Source organism: Elgaria multicarinata, chromosome 1, assembly GCF_023053635.1.
Source record: "Elgaria multicarinata webbii isolate HBS135686 ecotype San Diego chromosome 1, rElgMul1.1.pri, whole genome shotgun sequence".
NCBI classification, from domain to species: Eukaryota; Metazoa; Chordata; class Lepidosauria; order Squamata; family Anguidae; genus Elgaria; species Elgaria multicarinata.
In genome coordinates, this window is record NC_086171.1 from 139813080 (window position 1) to 139831863 (window position 18784).

The 18784-nt window shown below is 38.3% G+C and overlaps 1 protein-coding gene across 2 annotated transcripts in view; it reads right to left on the reverse strand.

Annotated features, from left to right (window-relative positions):
- The window catches only part of PDE4B (phosphodiesterase 4B), a 283720-nt gene that overhangs the window by 8193 nt on the left and 256743 nt on the right, over nt 1–18784 (reverse strand). For both annotated transcript variants that reach the window (XM_063137612.1, XM_063137621.1), the window contains 7 exons: nt 7732–7825; nt 5660–5838; nt 4570–4668; nt 4271–4435; nt 3322–3421; nt 1514–1668; nt 1271–1393 (listed from right to left, as the gene is read on the reverse strand). In XM_063137612.1, coding sequence (XP_062993682.1) covers nt 1271–1393; nt 1514–1668; nt 3322–3421; nt 4271–4435; nt 4570–4668; nt 5660–5838; nt 7732–7825 — 915 coding nt within the window. The remainder of the gene's footprint in view (nt 1–1270; nt 1394–1513; nt 1669–3321; nt 3422–4270; nt 4436–4569; nt 4669–5659; nt 5839–7731; nt 7826–18784) is intronic.

The following is an 18784-nucleotide window of genomic DNA, read 5'->3' on the forward strand; positions in this document are numbered from 1 at the left end:
TAGGAACTCTTTAAAGCATAACAGGTTCTCTGTAAAGTAGGCTAAAGGAATATTTTTCTTTTATATTTATGAATGCTAATTTAGAAATGGAAACTCTGTTGTGACAGGTATGTGAAGCACACACCAAAATGAGAATTTTGAATAACTGTGGGACAAAAGGATTTCACAGAGACAAAGAATGGTATAATAAGTATTTTGTCTTAATCTTATTTTTAAAAGATACAGGAATTTCAATTCAAGAAAATACTGAAGTAGATATTTCTGAGTGTATCAGCATCAAATAGTGGACAAAGCAAAGAAATAACTGGAGTAGATTCCCTGTCTTTTAAGAAAGAGATTTCTTCTTTCAGTATTCTTAGCCATCTATGATAAGGCTTAGCCTTAGAAGCCATAAACATGCAAGGACAAACTTATGGATTGCACAACACTTGGCCACACTCATCCAAATGAACATTAAACTGATTATATTCCTTCTGACTGTGTGATCCTGTCTTTTCTAAGTGGTTTAGAAGGAAGAAAATTCAGGAAACCACAAACCACCAAATTCCTCTCTGGTGAAAAGGTTTACATGATGATGTGCATAAATGCACTTATCAGCTCAGTCCTGTTCCCAACAATAGTTGCAGCACAAACAGATGTCCATACTGCAACAACCACAGTGGCATCCAGTCCAATCCTGCCCTGTCTCTTTGAAATCTCCCCACAATCGCTTACTACACCATTTTGTTCCCTGCTCTAACACTTGTTATGCTATGCTAGGGCTGCAGGTGGCCTTGCTTCCGGACCTCGGAAAAGCCCTTCAGAACATGTGATTTGGGAATTCATTAGCTTCTTGCACCAGAGCAACAGTACAGTGTCTGGTTTTGTTAAATCCGTTCCATCTGTGCTTCGTGGATTGTCAGGTGTCTTTTGTTCTATCATCTGGTCATTGATGGAATCAGATTTTTTAAACCATAGTTTCGTTCTATTTGCACCAATTCACATTAGTTAACTAATGTGGATTAGCGCTTTTGTGCAAGTGCACATTAGCGCTAATGGGAATTAGAGCAAATCCCCCCAAACTGAAAAAAATGGTCCACGTCCATGGAAATCCTCATGACTCAGAAAAAGCTGCCCCACTGCAGAATCCGCATTATTCATAGAAATATGAACTAATCTGAATTTGATACAGATTTGTTCGACATCCCTACTGCTAAGTCAATCATAGGATGCACTATGTCTTCTTTAAAAAAGCAAGTAGCATCAGAGCCAGGGAATCTCTCATACAAACCTGTATTCTGTCTGTGTAGTTATCTAGGAGGAGGACTCCAGAACTTGTCACTTTTTTAGTTTCCACCATAGTCTTTAAGTCTGCCAAGAGGGACATGTGTTTGGACATATCTGTTGCCAAAACCTACACAAAAAGTTAAATAATTATTATACATGCAGGGAAGCAGAAACGTGATTTTTTTGTTTTTGTTTCATACAGCAGGAGAATGAGCAGCAAGAAGGTGGGACGGCACAAGATTCGTACCATATCTATCACCATTTTCCTGAGAGTTTGACGCTGTTTCTTGGTCAGATTCTGGAAGATGTCACAATGCTCTTCTTGTAGCAGCTTGAAACCTACAGCAAGATGGTGGTTTTCCAAGACAGACTCATCATTGTACATAAGAGCAAGTTCAGAATCTGGGAGGAAAAAGAACACCATTAATTAGACCATTATTAGACATTATTAGACAAAAGAACACCATTATTAGATTGTAAGCCTATGCGGCAGGGTCTTGCTATTTACTGTGTATAATCTGTACAGCACCATGTACATTGATGGTGCTATATAAATAAATAATAATAATAATAATTAATAACCCAAGGCATTATTTCATGTGGAAATCCATCTTTGTTATATTAGAGACCATGGTTTAAAAGGGGACCATATTGAAAACTGAGATAGCAGATCAGTCTCTTTGGGCACTCTGACTGACAATATGGTGCTCAACTTAAAAATAATTGAAAGGACACTAGAAAGGAAAAATTCCAGAATCAATTAATAATTTTGGCTGCATTTGGGAATGATTCCCTCATTGCAAAAGATAATAACTTGTTTGGTTATATTTGGTACTCCAGTGTCTGTTCAGTAATCCTGTTCGAGGTCATTGCAACTATTATTATTATTATTATTATTATTATTATTATTATTATTTATATAGCACCATCAATGTGCATGGTGCTGTACAGAGTAAAACAGTACATAGCAAGACCCTGCCGCATAGGCTTACTATTTAGGTAAATTGTGTATTTATGTCTTACACTCCAGCTGCAGAATATGTCTTCTGCAATCTCATTTTGGTTCTTCCCCAATTCACTTAAGATTGTAGGAAAAAGTTTGCAGGATCAGATCAATGGTCCCTATAGGCCAACATCCTATTCCCAACTGTAGGCAGCCTGATGCTTCCAGAAAGCCCATAAGCAGGAATGAAGCCTTCCCCTCTTGTTTTTCTCCTAGCAACTGGTATTCAGAGGCAGACCTGCCTTGGAACCTAGAGGCTTCATTTATTTATCCCTCCATATATCCTCAGCGTATGCGAATATATTTCTTCTCAGTCTGCTTTAGGAGATGCTTCAGGTGTGGCCGTGTGGGAGTTTAGCACTAGCTGACTGGTTAGGTGCTACCATCACTGTACCTCCCTCTCCCTATCAACTATGCTTGCCTCTTTGCACAAGCAGAAAATAGCAGGGAGAGCAGCATGGTACCACGTGGCTTGTGGGTGTTGACTGCATTGATAAATCATGCCTGACGTTCTCGCACTACACTAAGCATTTTATGGTCAATGCAATGCTGTCTAACCATAATATGCCAAGAGCCCTCTATCTTGTGAACTCTTCAGGCCTGTATGAATGTAATATCCCTAAACATGTTCTGGATGAATGGCTTTTCCAGTTATATATGGTCCCTTCTTCATAATCCCTGAGGTCTCTTTGGAATTTTCTGTATTTTATTTCTTTTAAGAGGGATAGGTCCTTATCCAACTGTCTATTGAACCCCACTAGTTTTTCCTTGAAGGGTTGGGCATCAAGACCCGCTAAAAAGGTATCCTTGATATTTTGGGCCTCCCCCTTGATCTGTTCTGTTTCCTGTTTGGATGTTTCAATCAATAGGGCCGTAAGGTCCATGGAGCATTTGTTAAGGATGCCTAAACATGTAAATTGATGGTGCTAAATAAATAAATAAATCATCATCTATTGTTGTTTTAAAAAATGTAATGAGTAAATGGTTTTCATGAGGAAGAAACGTCAGAACTAGTGATGTGTATGTGTGCATCTAATACATACAGGACTCACTTGTATTAATAAGAAACTGGTTGGAGACACCGGGGTGATCCACATCATGAATTGCTGCTGCAAAAATAGCTGCAAGAATTTCCAAATCAGTGAAGACAGCCTAGAAGAAAAATTAGCAATAGATATATCACAATTATAGATTCACAAACTATCTGCTTACTCATCAACAGAAACCAAATCACTGGCATTTATTAAATTAAGATATTCTGTTAAAACTGTTTTAGTCACAGCATTATTCAAATGGAACCTAGACTTCAAAATGGAAACTTTTCTATGACCATCGGCCACTTTTCCTCCATCCTTCAGGATGCAATAACCCCAGTACACCCAATGCAATACAATACAATAATTGCGTGGAAGTAAAACTATTGTATGCAATATAAAAAAAAGTTTTCATGGAAAAATTAAAGTTTTGATTCCAGAATATTTACCAGAAGTTTACCTATTTGGTCCAATCTCAGAAATAAAGTCCTAAATGACTCTTACTAAGAGTATACACAAATCTACCATAACTGACACTGGGCAGGGCACAGAATATGAATAAGAGTATAGTTGCTGAAAATAGACAGAGAAAAGTGAAATATTTACTAAGGATCAGTAGAGTATAGGGGAGTGGGTGTCTTCAAGTTGTGTGTTGAGTATTTCTCTGGGATCTTGATTGCATCTACGCCTACTATTGTGTCTGCTTGATTGCATCTATGCCTACTATTACGTCTGCTTTAAGACTGGTAATTTAGCCATGAAACTCCTATCACACTTTGGAAGTTATGCAAATAACTAGCATGCAAGGACACATGGAAAGTGTTGCCAAAGCAACAGCATGATGCATATAATTTTGCTTATGTTATGTTTATATGTCAGAATAATGACTGAGGTTTGATGCTATAAAAAACAGGATTGTTTGGCACAACAAATTCATTATCACAGTATGAATAATTTGTCTACTCACATCCAAAGCTGGTGTGGACAGAAGAACATGAGTTGATTGGGCTACATCAGCTGCATGGAGACTGTTGTGGTAAGCTACGTCGGAATGGTAGTGATCCTCCAAAGTCATCATGTAAGCTATAAAGGTGTCTGATGAGATCTTGAATGTCTTCAGCAGGTCTCTCTCCTGTTTAAGGTAATGAAAATTAGATAAGGTGACACAAACCTAAAGGCTTCGTTATTGGGAGAAGAGTGAAGTGGGGACTGGGTTTGTTTTTTAATGGAATCATTTGAATCATATATTTCAATGTAATTACCAACCTGAAAAATGTTATACATAATGCAGGTGAGAGGTCTACTGTGGGAATATCTTGCAACATTAAATATGTTCAGACCCCATTTATTCAAATCCTCCAGCTCCTAGAGGGGGAAAAAACCAACATCAACAAAAATTAATGCCTGCACAGTACAAAGGGAGAGAGGCCACATACAATTCCCCTTTAACTCAAGCAATTCCCTTTTTAAAACCAGTATTTGAGCCAGCCTCAAATACTTTAGGGTAGAGGAGGGGCAGAACTCCTTTCAGGTTGAGGGTCAAATTCCATTTCAAAGTAGCTTTGGGAGTCCAAATTCTAATGGTTGGTGGGGCCAAAGGCAAATGGCACAGGGCCAAGAGTACCAGGATATTTGAGCTCAAAGCTCTTACTGCCAGTAACTAAGCTTTGGGAACAGTATTTCATACTTTAGAATGGGGAAAATATTTTACAAAAATTGAGAAACCACAAAATAATCCAGGGTTGGGTGAAGGGGGTTGGGGCCAAGGAAATCTGGGGAATTGTGGAGTGCTGGATTGCGACCACAGGAGGGCTGGATTTGCTCCCCAGGTTTGTGGTTCTGCATCCCTGCTTTAGGGCAAAGATATCATAGTAAACAATTTTCCTCTTATCAATAATTTCTAATACAGTATTCTGGGATTAGAGTCATTCTTGTTTAAGAAGATCAATGTCCTGAACATGGAAACATTGGCATTACTATCTTCCAAAACTACATCTACATCTTTTAACAAGTTTTTTGTTGTCAAGCCAGGGCAGAAAACCCCCAAGACCAACTCTGTGCTGGGGAGGAGAAGCAAAGCAAAAGCTAGACCCTGTAATTTAGAATTATTTTCAATTTTTTATTTCAGTTTTAGCTAAAATACATAAGAGATGACTCTCCTCTGCTGAAACTGGAATGGACTATTTCCACTTTTCAGAAAAGAAGCTAGTATCAGATGACTGTCTCAAGTTCAAAACAAACAAGGAAACAAAAAATACTTGAGTACTGGGCATTCAACATTATGCTAAAAGCATGTCTTTCTTCCATTTGCATCTTACACAAAAAGGCCAACAAAACAATAGTGAGTCATGCTCACCTTGGCTAGATGATCTTCCTTTTCTGTTTTCACACCAAATCTTGAAATACTAGTATTATTCAAGCTTGAGCTATGCATTAGCTTTTTCACACCACTGATCTGTGTCATGAGCTGCTGCTTTTTCTTTTTCTCTCTGTCCTTCTGTGTGGGAGAGGGAATCTCCACATCGTTCTGCTTGTCTGTGCAGGAAAAAGTGAAAAATGAAATTATAACCTTTATCATACATAGTGGGTTGAATCCAGATTGGCCATTCTGTGAATGAAAGGGCTCCTTCCACTCACAGGAGGCACTGGAATCCAGTGGACACTCTCTGCTGGAGGAGAGGCAAAAAGTCTTATTCACTATGGTTAAAGGCAAGGTTTAGGGTGTCTTCGGAACAGGGCCGTTGTAGTATAGTATCAACAATGTTAGATGAGTACTAGAGAGACCACGGTTCAAGTCCGCCACCACACCTACCCCCAATAGTTTTGAAGCTCACTGGGTGAATCACACAAATACTTGCATCCATTTACACAGGGGTGTACAATCCTTTGACACAGGAGTGGACAACCCTCAGTCACTTCCAGTGCAGCTCATGAAACCATAGGGACCCTGCCCAAAGTTTCCCTTGTCAATATTAGCACTAGCGAGGGAAAGCTTGGGATTGCCCTTGCCAGCACTAGCAAGGGTAGTCCTTTCCTTATCTCCAGTCACTCCTGAGGAGGGTAGAATGAGGTGTATCTATAGGGAGGGGAAAGAGTTATTTGTGCATATATGGTGATGGTGGGGAAGTATGTATTTGTGTGTGTATGTGTGTGTGCATATCAAGGCCTTGGCATCCCAACAGATATCCTCCAGGCTGAAAAGTTTATGTACCCCCAGTTTTCACAGACATTGAAATTATACACACAAAAATGTTCACTGCTGACCACTACAAAAATCAACACTATAACAGAATAGCATATGAAATGGATATGAAATGGATGCATTTGGGCAAGAACAAAAGAAGAGCCATGCTGGGTCAGTCCAACAGCCCATCTAGTCCAGTACTCAGTTCACACTGTGGCCAACCAGCTATCAACCAGGGACTCACAAGCAGGACACAGGCGCAAGAGCACCCTCCCACCTGGCTTCCTCAGCAACTGGTGTATATAGGCTTACTGCCTCTGATACTGGAGGTAGCAAAAAGTGGGAGTAAAAGGTTTGGGAAAGGGGTTCTGGCCATGGGAGGAGTACTATGATAGAAATGTTTTGTCATTGTTATTGGTTATAAAGAAAAAGTCAATTAAAATAAGAAAAAATTGAATGGCTATATTATTCAACACAGAAATCAGCTGATGAGGATATAAAAGCAGACAAGCGGGACTAGCTAGCACTAGTTAGCTTGTGAAATGGACTGCTGTTCAGGTCTAACCACTGAAATGGGCCTGTTGTAACTTTCAGCTTCATAACAAGCCACAATGAAAAGGCTGTCACAAAACCGTGAGGAATCACACAGGCGATTGCCTAGCAAATCCCATGCTCCTCCCTGGTGCTTCCAGAGCCATGGAGAGCATGAACAGTTGCTAAGCAACAGCCTTCAAAATGAGATTTCCCACCCTCCCCATCAACTCTATGTACCTATATTTCTAAACGTTATGCTTTAGATTTTCTTCTGTTGAAAGCTGACATTAGCAAATAAATAAATTAAAATTGTGTGGGGGGGGATTTCTCAGCTTTATTTATTGTCCAAGATAGGGGCTTTCACATATGTCTATATGTTGAGGAGTGGTGGTGGGGATTAATCTTGACATAGAATCAAATCCTATAGCATTTTGTCCTGTTGTCTTTAATGGCATTCTATATGGCTTTTCTAAATGCACTGGGTCTTCCTCAGACTTCTTTTCTGACCACAGTTCCTTTCACTACATTGGAGACTCATGTTTACTGAATTTTTGAAGTGGGCTGTTGGGTGGTATGATGGGTGTCCAGATTGGAATGAAAGCCTGGTGAAGGACCACCGCACATGTAGAAAAATCCTGCAGGTACTGCCCCTGGTTGTTCAAATTTTACCCACATAGAAGCAGATGTGAGTGCAGTGTTAAAAATCTTACCTAGGAAAGTGTTCGAAATATATTCAGACACCTGATTCCCTGATCGGCTCATTTCTGAAAGATGTGTCAGCTCCCGATTCAGCATTCTCTTGAACTGTTGGTAATTAGAAAATAAAAATCAGACTGTCAATTTTTCTGAGTAGTGAATGCATAATATGCCTATAATGCCAACAATAATTAGATACTAACACCAATAAGACACAATTAAACAATACCTTCAGAGATAAACTATACACACATAAGAAATATTTTCTAGATCACATGATAGAATTTTGGTTTATAACACTGTTAGTTCAAAGTTATAAAAAATGTCATTAAAACAGGTAGATACATTTTACATAATTCTGGAAATGGTTCAAGTTTTAAAGTATGTTTTGGTTTCACATCTAATAAGCCTCCTTTAAACATTTACCATGTAACACTTAACAGTGATTTTTCAACATAAAATATAAAGACAAATTCAATGTATTGAAATTTCTGAGAGTGGAAAAATGTAATGCTAGCAGAATATTTGCTTAGATTGTTATGTATGCCAATGTTATGCTGCACTGTGAATTACTCTGGTCTATGTATTTCTACTATCTCTCTGACCATACAGTAATATAAATATGAAACAGATAAATAAATCTTATATAGAACACAGCTGGATTTTATTATCTGTGATTTTATAATTTAAACCCACCTTGATGTATCCCCATGATACAGATAATAAATAGTTTGCCTCAGGCATTTTTGGAAGACTCTCTACAACAAAGGCAACAAATCCCTTATGAAGAATTTCCAGGTAAGAGGAAGGAACTCTTCAAGAACAAGGATATCCCAGTCGGTTTCCCACTCCATGAAAAGATTACTATTTGTTAAAGACTAAAATTCCACTAATCACTGGTTACTTGCTATTCCACGATAGAACCAAGGTTTATATTCCAGTTTTGCAAACAGACCGTAATGCTGAAGTTTTTGTTGGCAGAACACAAAATACAAAAGAAGCAAGAGCTAATCCAAATGTTTCCAGCAAGCTGCCTTGAAGCACTTATGCATCATGAATAGTCCTGGTGTTTAGTTGGCTGAAGGAGTATCCCACTCCAGATTAGTATTCTTTAGCTGAACTGAGCGAAGAAGAAGTGACGACTGATTTCGTAGGTTTCCCTGGCTTTAGCACTACAGTCTTCTTTTTAAAAGGAAGATTAATATGGAGGAAGCCCCGGGCATATTTAAACAAGTCAAAAGAAGGCAACCCGTTCTCCTCCTCACAAGCACAGAATTGCCATTCTGGCAAATCCAGTCTTACTCATTCACTCATTTTTGTTAAGCATTCTCTCCTTCTCTATTAAATCTGTTTTTGTATTTCTTTACATGTTAAAACTTATAGAAAAAAATATGTGTTTATATGTGCATGCATGTATGTGTGTGTGTGTGCATTAGCATATAACAAAAAAGTATTTCAAATGTTCAAATGAGCAATATCAAATAGTTTAAACCCCTAGAACACACAGCAAACTATGTCATATCTGCAAATCAAAATGTAAGATTGTTTCCATATCCTGTTCCCTAAAAGTAGTAGTTATTCAAGAATTTCCACTTTATACAGGATGTTAAGAGTTTTTCATGTACGTGTCAGGCTTCAAAGGAACTAGCTAGTCAAAGCAGTGCTTCCTCTTATAACATAAGAATCCACCCAAAAATCATGCTGAAATAAATCAGGATTAAATAATTACTGCCAATGGAACATATTCACACTGCTCTCATCCCCACCCCACCCTTTTTGGAAGTCAGGATTTTTTAAAAAATAAATGACAGTTTACAAGTATTTCTGTTTCTAATGTTGTTTTATAATGCAATGCTACATGTCCCCCGTCCCCATCACTTCCCTCAAGAGTGCATACAGAGCTGGTCAAGTGAATACCATGGTGCCATGGCAACAGTACCTCATGACAATCAGCCTTCTTTACTGTGAGGCTTCCCTTCTGATTACTGTCATGCAGCTGTAATGGCTTTAGTACTGGAATTTCAAAAGTGCTTAAAGCAAAGTAGAAGTGAATTTCTGAGATCTAAAGAGGGAAGTATGAAGCAGATATAATCATACAGAATCTCCTTCTTTTAGGACAAAAATACTGTACTATTTATTGGCTCAAACTCACACTATAATAGCATCTCCCAGGAAATTATTTTTATCTATTTCTAAGAAACCTGCTCAGCATCTTAGAGATGTTGTCTTGATCTATATTTGCACTATAAAGTATAAATTGGTGTATGGATATTTATACTTTGAATGTTTTTTTAATTTTTGTGAACTGCCCAGAGAGCTCCGGCTATTGGACGGTATAGAAATGTAATAAATAAATAAATAAATAAATAGATGTGACCATCAACTTCAGGACACTGAAGTTCACTTCTTTTACTGATCCACACATCATATCCACCTCTGCACTTCTTTTGGCAGTCCTCATATCATTATTGCTTCTCCCCATTGCTGATTTGAGGGCCCACTCATCATCGTAACCATGACTTCCAGAGGAACTTATTGGATAGAGCAACCATCCTTTACCTTCCTTTCAGTCAGCGAATCACATTTTGTTTTTCATCAAAGGCTTAGAATAGGTTGGAGGTGTCTTTAGCTATTGTTTAGATAGATGTGGCTTTTGTGGATAGGCAAAACAAGCTAACTGGCTGTCCTCTCCACAGAGTCAGAACTAGCCTGTGCAGAAATTTAAATTTCATCCCATTGTCCAGAGATTAAATGAATCACACAGAATTCCTTGTTTGCCTATGATGAAGCAAGAAGCTTTTTGGGGGTTGTCTAAATGTTAGTCTTTAAGGCATCTAAACTTGCTTATTAAGATGTTAAAAGATGATTCTACACTGTGGAATGCTATGCAATAAAGTAATTGGATGTCCAACCCAACCTGTATCTGAAGATGTTTGTAGCTAGCCTAAGAAAACTGACCTAAAAAGCTTACATTATCATTGAGACTGACTACTCAGTACTGCTAAATAGTAATTGTGTAGAGGATTTGAGGATTTGCTTCTTCCCAACAGGCAAAAACAATATGAACTTCCAATAAGCCATGGAAGAAAGTTTGAGATACTCAATGATGTTCAAAAATTGGAAGTGGTTGCTATGAAATAGGTCCTAGTCGTGATGGAGCACATTAAAACATTTGCTCAGTAACCCATGAAGTACGCTGATCCCTGGAACAAAATAGCCAGGTTAGATTGAAAAACAGTGACAGCAGAACCATCTCTGTCCAGTGGTTTTGACCCTGTGCTACCGCCTAGCTTATTTTCCCAACAGGCCTATAGAGGCAGTATTAGGCACGAGCTGGCTACACACTCACCTACAGTCAGGAAAACTGAACAAGTTGTGGAAATGTTTGTAAGCCTTGCTAACATTAGGCTTTGTTGTGACTTTTAAGGCTACAGGAAAACTGGAATATATGCTACTTATTCATACTTGGTCAGAGTAAAGGTAAGTGTCAGAATCTATGCATAGTTTTAACCTACTAGTACAGCCTTTCTCATACAGCCTTGCTTGCCAATTCCTACAACTTGGGTTTGAATGTGCAAGCATGTGTCTGTGCAGCAACAGTAATGGCTCCATAACTACCCTATGTAAAGAAATATGTTGGCAGCATTTTGTGATTTGTATATTGGTCTTTGAATAACTTGTATTTTGATACACCTATGACTAAAATTTAAAATGACAGAAGACAAAGCACAGCCCTAGTGTTTACGTATAAACAACAAGCTGTTATGATGCTTTGAAATGAAATATAAGCTCTAATGTTTCTGTAACATGTTTCTTTCCTTTGGCAAGCCATGGGCTAAATGCGCAGCTGCCTATCACCCCAGAGAGACTCTGAAAAAGAGCCCCCTTAAAATTGACTGCTAGCATTTTGTGCTTCAAAGTGGATACTATAGGAGCAGCATCACATGGACACAGGCAGCTTCTGCTGTGCGTCATTCTCCTCCTGGCTCATGGTGGGCTTGCTCAGGAATATGTCATAAGATATGGGCAAGGGAAGGTGTGAATGATGCTCAGTGTGAAGGTCAGAAATCCCAGCTGTGTGAGCACACAGGGGAATGACTTTCAGCCATGAATCTCATTTAGGACTCACATCAATGGGCTGGTGTGACAACAACTTAGATTAAAAACCAAAGAATACAAAACTTTTAATTTTGAGAATGGGACCAAAATGTGCAGCCTTACACACCTAATGGTATCTTGATAACACAAAAGGATAGCTCTGAAATATAAGTAAAGAAGTTTGAACACATTAAAGTTTGGACTTTGATGGGAAGAGCCCTAGCTCAAATGGCAGAACACCTGCTTTGCACGTAGAAGGTCCCAGGTTCAATCCCTGGCGTCTCCAGATAGGGCTAGAAAAACATTTGCCTGAAATCCCGGAGAGCTATAATGCTAGGCTAAATGGGCCAATGGTTTGACTTCTGTATAATGCAGCTTCCTGTTTTCCTAGAACAATATATAGGAAGGAATTTTCTTCACTTGGTTTACAATCTGGAGAAAGAAGTTTAAAAAGCCAGTTATATCAGGCCAAGAGTCTGTGGTGAGGAAGTGGCTTTGGTTACATTCTGAAGACTTCGCTACCTGTTAATTCAAACTTGGCCCCAGGATTTCGTGGAACTAAGTTTAATAGTCACTTTCCAGAAAACAGTAGTGGTCCAAAAGCTATCTGATTCTCATTGTTCTGAACCTCTTCCCTCACAATGCATTCCCTTCAAGACGTATTTGTTCAATTAAGTGGCAATCTAAAGAAACATCGATCGAATTGGGTGCTACCGAGAGAAAGTTAAGCATGCCTGAATCTCACTTAAATAATTGGACAAAAATGCTTAACAGAGCATAGACTTCCATTGGTTCCAGCAGCACTTAGATATATCTTAACTTTCTATGGACTGTGCAGCTTGTGCTGCTCAGTGGGACTACTGTAAATATAAAATAAAAACATCCCAGGGATTAATGCATTATGACTCTGCTTTTTTTTTTAATGCAATTTGGAAGCAATTTCTCACTTGGGTCAGCAACTTTAAATGTGGTTTTATTCACATTCAGTACAAATGATACACTCTAGTCTTTACAACACAAACGTCTGGAGCATCAGCTGATTTTAAATGATCCCCAGAAAGGCAGCCATGGCTGCAGGGTGAATGCATATTATTTTTCCATAAATACTATGAAGTGTTATCCTCTATAAAGTTTTTTTAAAGCTAAATCAATAACTGCTAAAAGAAAAGCAAATGTATTGCACATAAACACGAGAAAATGAGAACAACTTTGGATTAATTACCTTGGATTGTCATTCATGAATGCAAAAGTTTGCATATTTCAAAGACATTGTGCAGGATTTAATTATTATTAATATTATTTTTGTCCTCATGTAGAATCAGATTAAATTGCATCATTTTAATCAAGGCAGTGCAATAAAGTAAGGGTACTACATACTCCTAATGAAGTAGAAAATCACACATCACAGACATCTGAATAGATGATTAAATGTGAAACCCATGATCTTATCTTTAAACAATGGTTGATGCATATGTAAAGCTGTGAAAAATGGGTCCCAATTGTGAAGTTTTCCTGTTATGCATGTTTTCAAATGACTGTAAAATCAATTATGAGCTAATTAACTCTGCAAAACATTGAGTCATTCTTCAGCTAATAGATTTGCCTATTGTAAGAATTTTTAAGTATGAGGGTCCCCTGCCTTCATTGTTGTTGCCGTTGTTGTTTTTATAACATTGTGACTATAATTATTTTTAGGTCTTTCCAATACTTCTTCAGATTTACATTAGATCCAGATAATTTTTCATGCCTCTTTTCTGCAGTTTTGTTAATGTTGATGTTTTACCCTTATAATAATAAGCTTAACATGACTTTCCCTTCATTCACCACAAATGGCAATTTGACCAGAATTCCTTGCTGCTTATGAATACTTTTATCCTTTTCCTGGTCCATCAACATCATCATCATATGCATAACTGACAAAGAGAGGGGGTCAATTCAATGTTTAGATGAAGCTCCAGGTGTGCAGACCCCCCCCTCCAGCTACATGTTTCTTTTCACTCCTCTAAACATGCTTTCTTCTCCTAAACTGTTGTTAGCGAGCACTTCTAGGGCTTTCTTACATCCTTGCTATGTCTTGGGCCCCATATGAACCGAATTTCCAGAAGCCTTAGGCTGATTCTCCAAGAGACTCTGAAAGCATCTGCTCTTGCCTAAATACCCTCAGGGGAAAAGAGATGCCACAACAAATGAGGAATTTATAAATGAAAGAGACACTAGTCACTAGATGCTGCAGTTGATGACTACTAGAAGTTGGAACCTTGTGTCATGAGATTGCTAAATACATATTCTGTGAGAAGGAAAAGAGAGAGTTTGAAGGGCATGCCTGCTTTGATCACTGAGGAGGGATGGGGTTCCATCCCTTCTTTTGGAAACTGGTCAGGTTTCTGTATTCACCTATATAAAAGTGTTCTTGATTGAATCTCATGCAGTGGGGGGGGATCCAATTGCCCTTGAAAAAGCACAGAAAAATCTATGTCACTGTAGCTGGAGGAACATATTCCTAACGTAATTTTAGAAAGAAGAAAATTGTAACTGTGGTGACAGATTATGTGGACTTTACTCCTTCCTTATATTCAATCACATTTCTTACTTAATCTAAAATACATAAATTTAACGCTGAAACAACTTGGGAATAAAGCACATTAAACTCAGTGGGAATTCCTTCTAAGTAAAAATACACAGGGTCCATTTGCAAGATGTAATATTTCCATCCCTAGCAATCCGTAATGTCATTACCTTTAAGGATGCTATTCTAACCCATTTACTATGTAGTAAGCCCCAGTAAACCTAATGGAACTTACTTATGAGTTAACATGCACAGGATTGTGAAGTAAATACAATGTTTTATTTAAACTCTAAACAAACAACACCCACTAACCCTTGAAAAACTGTAAAGAGTGGAAGATACTGTTCAGTGTGAAAAGGTATGAAGGTATTCTGAATCTGGCCTTAGATGATAATTGATTACAGCATTTTTTTCTGAGAAAAAGTGCACATGTGTTTACACAATACACATTTATTTCAGAACAGAATGTTGCCCCTTTCATTGCCTTTCTATCAAGCCCTATTCACTAGGGCTTGCATCAAAATAACTTGCAAAAGTGAGAATACACCTTGGGTAGGGAGCATTTGCATCAGAAAGATTAAGCAAAGATTTTCAGTTACACATATACCTTTATGGTTTTCCAGTTCAGAGCTTGCTTTGCAGGTATTTATTTTACATTTCTATACCGCCCAATAGCCGAAGCTCTCTGGGCAGTTCACAGAAATTAAAACCATAATAAAACAACCAACATGTTAAAAGCACAATTACAAAATACAATATAAAAAGCACAACCAGGATAAAACCACACAACAAAATTGATATAAGATTAAAATACAGAGTTAGAACAGTAAAATTTAAATTTAAGTTAAAATTAAGTGTTAAAATACTGAGAGAATAAAAAGGTCTTCAGCTGGCGACAAAGTAGTACAGTGTAGGCACCAGGCAGACCTCTCTGGGGAGCTCATTCCACAACCGGGGTGCCACAGCAGAGAAAGCCCTCCTGCTAGTAGCCACCTGCCTCACTTCCTTTGGCAGGGGCTCACGGAGAAGGGCTCCTGTAGATGATCTTAAGGTCTGGGCAGGTACATATGGGAGGAGGCGTTCCTTCAAATAATCTGGCCCCAAACCGTTTAGGGCTTTAAATGTCAATACCAGCACTTTGAATTGGGCCCGGACCTGGACTGGCAGCCAATGAAGCTGGAAAAGGACTGGCGTAATGTGATCTCGCCGGCCAGTCCCTGTTAGTAAACGGGCTGCCCTGTTTTGTACCAGCTGAAGCTTCCAGACCGTTTTCAAAGGCAGCCCCACGTATAACTCATTGCAGTAATCCAAGCAAGAGGTTATCAGAGCATGGATAACTGTAGCTAGGCTATCACTGTCCAGATAAGGGCGTAGTTGGTATATCAACCTAAGCTGATAAAAGGTGCTCTTTGCCACTGAGTTCACCTGTGCCTCAAGTGACAGTTCTGGATCCAAGAGTACCCCCAAACTACAGACCCAATCCTTTAGGGAGAGTGTAATCCTTAGATCAGTATTTATCTATAAACTATAGTATCAGAAGTGCTCATGCAATTCATAGTCAAAGGCATGAAAAAATGTTAATCAAATTAATTTAAAAAAATTAAGGCCAGATGAAAAAGTTAATACCTGAAGACCTTTGCTTTGATGTTTACAAAGAAAGTGATTCTTCCTCTTACTAAAGGCACTCATCCATCATTCTTTAGAATTCTACAGGGGGTGGTTTGTTGTATTTCTAAATAATTGGGGCTTTCTATCAGTACATTGACTCAGGTGCACAATGCTCATAATCTTATTTCATACAAATTATACTCTAGATGCATGGCACTAGAAGAAGACTATGTGTGTGTGTGTGTGTGTGTGTGTGTGAGAGAGAGAGAGAGAGAGAGAGAGAGAGAGAGAGAGAGAGAATAATATTTATTAAAATTTTGTTGGATGTATTCAAATGTCTATTTGTCCCTAAGGAGTATACATACTTAAACAAGCTAGTCTTACATGCCCATATGAACAGGTATCTGTGGCAATATTGAACACGAACAACCAGAAACCCATGCTGAGCAAAACAAAGCAATAGTCAGGTATGTAGAACATAAGAAGAGCCATGCTGGGTCAGACCAAGGGTTCATCAAGTCCAGCACTCTGTTCACATAGTGGCCAACCAGCTGTTTAGCAGGGAACCACAAGCAGGATATGGTGCAATAGGACCCTTCCACCCATGTTCCCCATAAACTAGTGTAAACAGGCTTACTGCCTCTGATACCGGAACAGAACAGGTGTTTGTATTCTGGTCATGAACTGTTGTTTTGAATATACTTTCCCTTTAGGTTTTACTGAAGAACTGGACATGTCTCATTTTTCATACTGAAGCAAATGGGCATTTTCTGTAAACAAAAATAACAGGCCACCATTCTATATTCATGCATTATATATTCTATGCAGTATGTGTTTGCATTCTATATGTATTGAAAAATGGTACCTATATAAATGCAACATTTCAAATTGGGATTAGAATATTATTATGGAACTGTTTCTAGGTAGTTCCCTGACAATTAAAGAGCAACTATACAAACAGAAAATAAAAAGTTGAAACAATTTAAACAGGACAAGTATTGTTTTATAAAGAGCTTTAGATAGTCATGGGAGATATTATTCCCACACACTGTGGGATGTGTGGGTGCTGAGTGATATTTATCCATTATTCAGCTAATGCTGAATAAAATAAGGAAGTCACAAAGGAACAACCTTTTTATTCCCTGAAATAGAGTAGTAATGTTTAAACAGTATACCCATCTGAGACTCTGCTGGCATATTAACAAGTCCATGCTATGTCATACCTTGAAATGCAAACTTTGCTTAAATGTGGGGTGATCACACAGACCCATAATAATTAGTGCTTAGAAATCTCTGTAGTTTGCTCACTGATTCAGTAAGATAGGCCACAATTGTTGTTCACATGAGAATTCTTAACTAAGACAGCCAAATACTATTGAAAGAATTTGGCTTGTGTTATCAAATTGCTTAGCATTAAAATGACTATGCATTACTATATAAAGTATAGTATTGATGTAGCTCACTACAAGTGTAGATTTGCAGATCCGCGGAAGACAAGTAATCCTACACGCACATCAAAGTGAAAATGCCTGCTGGTCATACAGCAGGGTCTTTCGATCCAAGCCCCCATTTCTGAAATGTCTCCATTCCTTGTAGCCACATTATAGTCCATTTCTGTTTCAGTAACACTCTCCCCTTCCCTATCTGTATCAACACGAGACAGGAAGGAAAAACTCCTGTTAGGTCATACATTGTAGCTTACCATGTTGTATTGATTGCCTGACTTACAAATAATCTCTGTAAACCTTAGACAGGATGCTTGATGCCTGAATACGAAGCCAGCACAAACTAGTGAGATAAAGCAAGAAACAGCATGCCTTTTATTTCACCAGCTTTGGGTTATGATCCCGCCAAGATTAAGCAATTTAATAAAGTCCTATTGGTTTCAATGGGAGAATTAAGCATATTCTTAAATCACTTCCACTGAAATCAATATGTCTTAATGGTTCTTTAGCCCTGGGTGGATCATGCATTTTGCTTTTTCTTATTATGCAATAATATATTTATCTTATACAGCTAGGATGCATTTTTATAGCCTCCAGAACATGAAGTTTATTTATTTAACATGAATAAACTGGAAGTGAAATCCAGAAATTAAAAGTGTAGTTGAGGTAGCAAAATGTATGAGGTGGAACTTAATGCAAGGAAGCAACAGGTGTTTGTTTGTTTGTTTAAAAAATGACTAATTAAGTCAGGGCACAGCCTTACATATTATTTGTTAAAGAATGAGTCTATGGCTATGGCACTAAAAAATTAAAAAGGTTAATAAACAATTGCTGATCCTGGGAAGACTTTTTTATTATCAATGTCTGCTATATAAACAGCATGAACTCAACTATTAGATTTGACCAAGGGCTTGCTGTTGAGGCTCACACACTGCATAATTAGCTCAGACTTACAGCATCTCTCTACGGAGAATGAGAAGAAGCCAATTCATGAAAATTTAGTCTGGATTATGTTGGCTATAAACTGCCTGCCTCAAGGCAGTGGTTGGACTGCCCATCTTCTCCAGTCCTGTGACTTTCTAAAATAAGTTCCGGGGGCCAAATATGGGGTCTTTCAGCATGATGGACCAATGACACGGTATAATTTAATTTTCTCCTCAATTAATTGCTTTGTGCCTATTTCATGATACAATTATGATGAAGAAGCCTTTTGCTTTTCTCCACAATCGACGTGAGTTTGGGTCACAGTAACCAAAAGAACACACCCAGTGGGAAGTTGCCTACTGCTAATTTAGCACCTGCCTTTAAACGCATGTCCTGTTAAAAGAGTTGGTGCAGAAGAGCCACGTG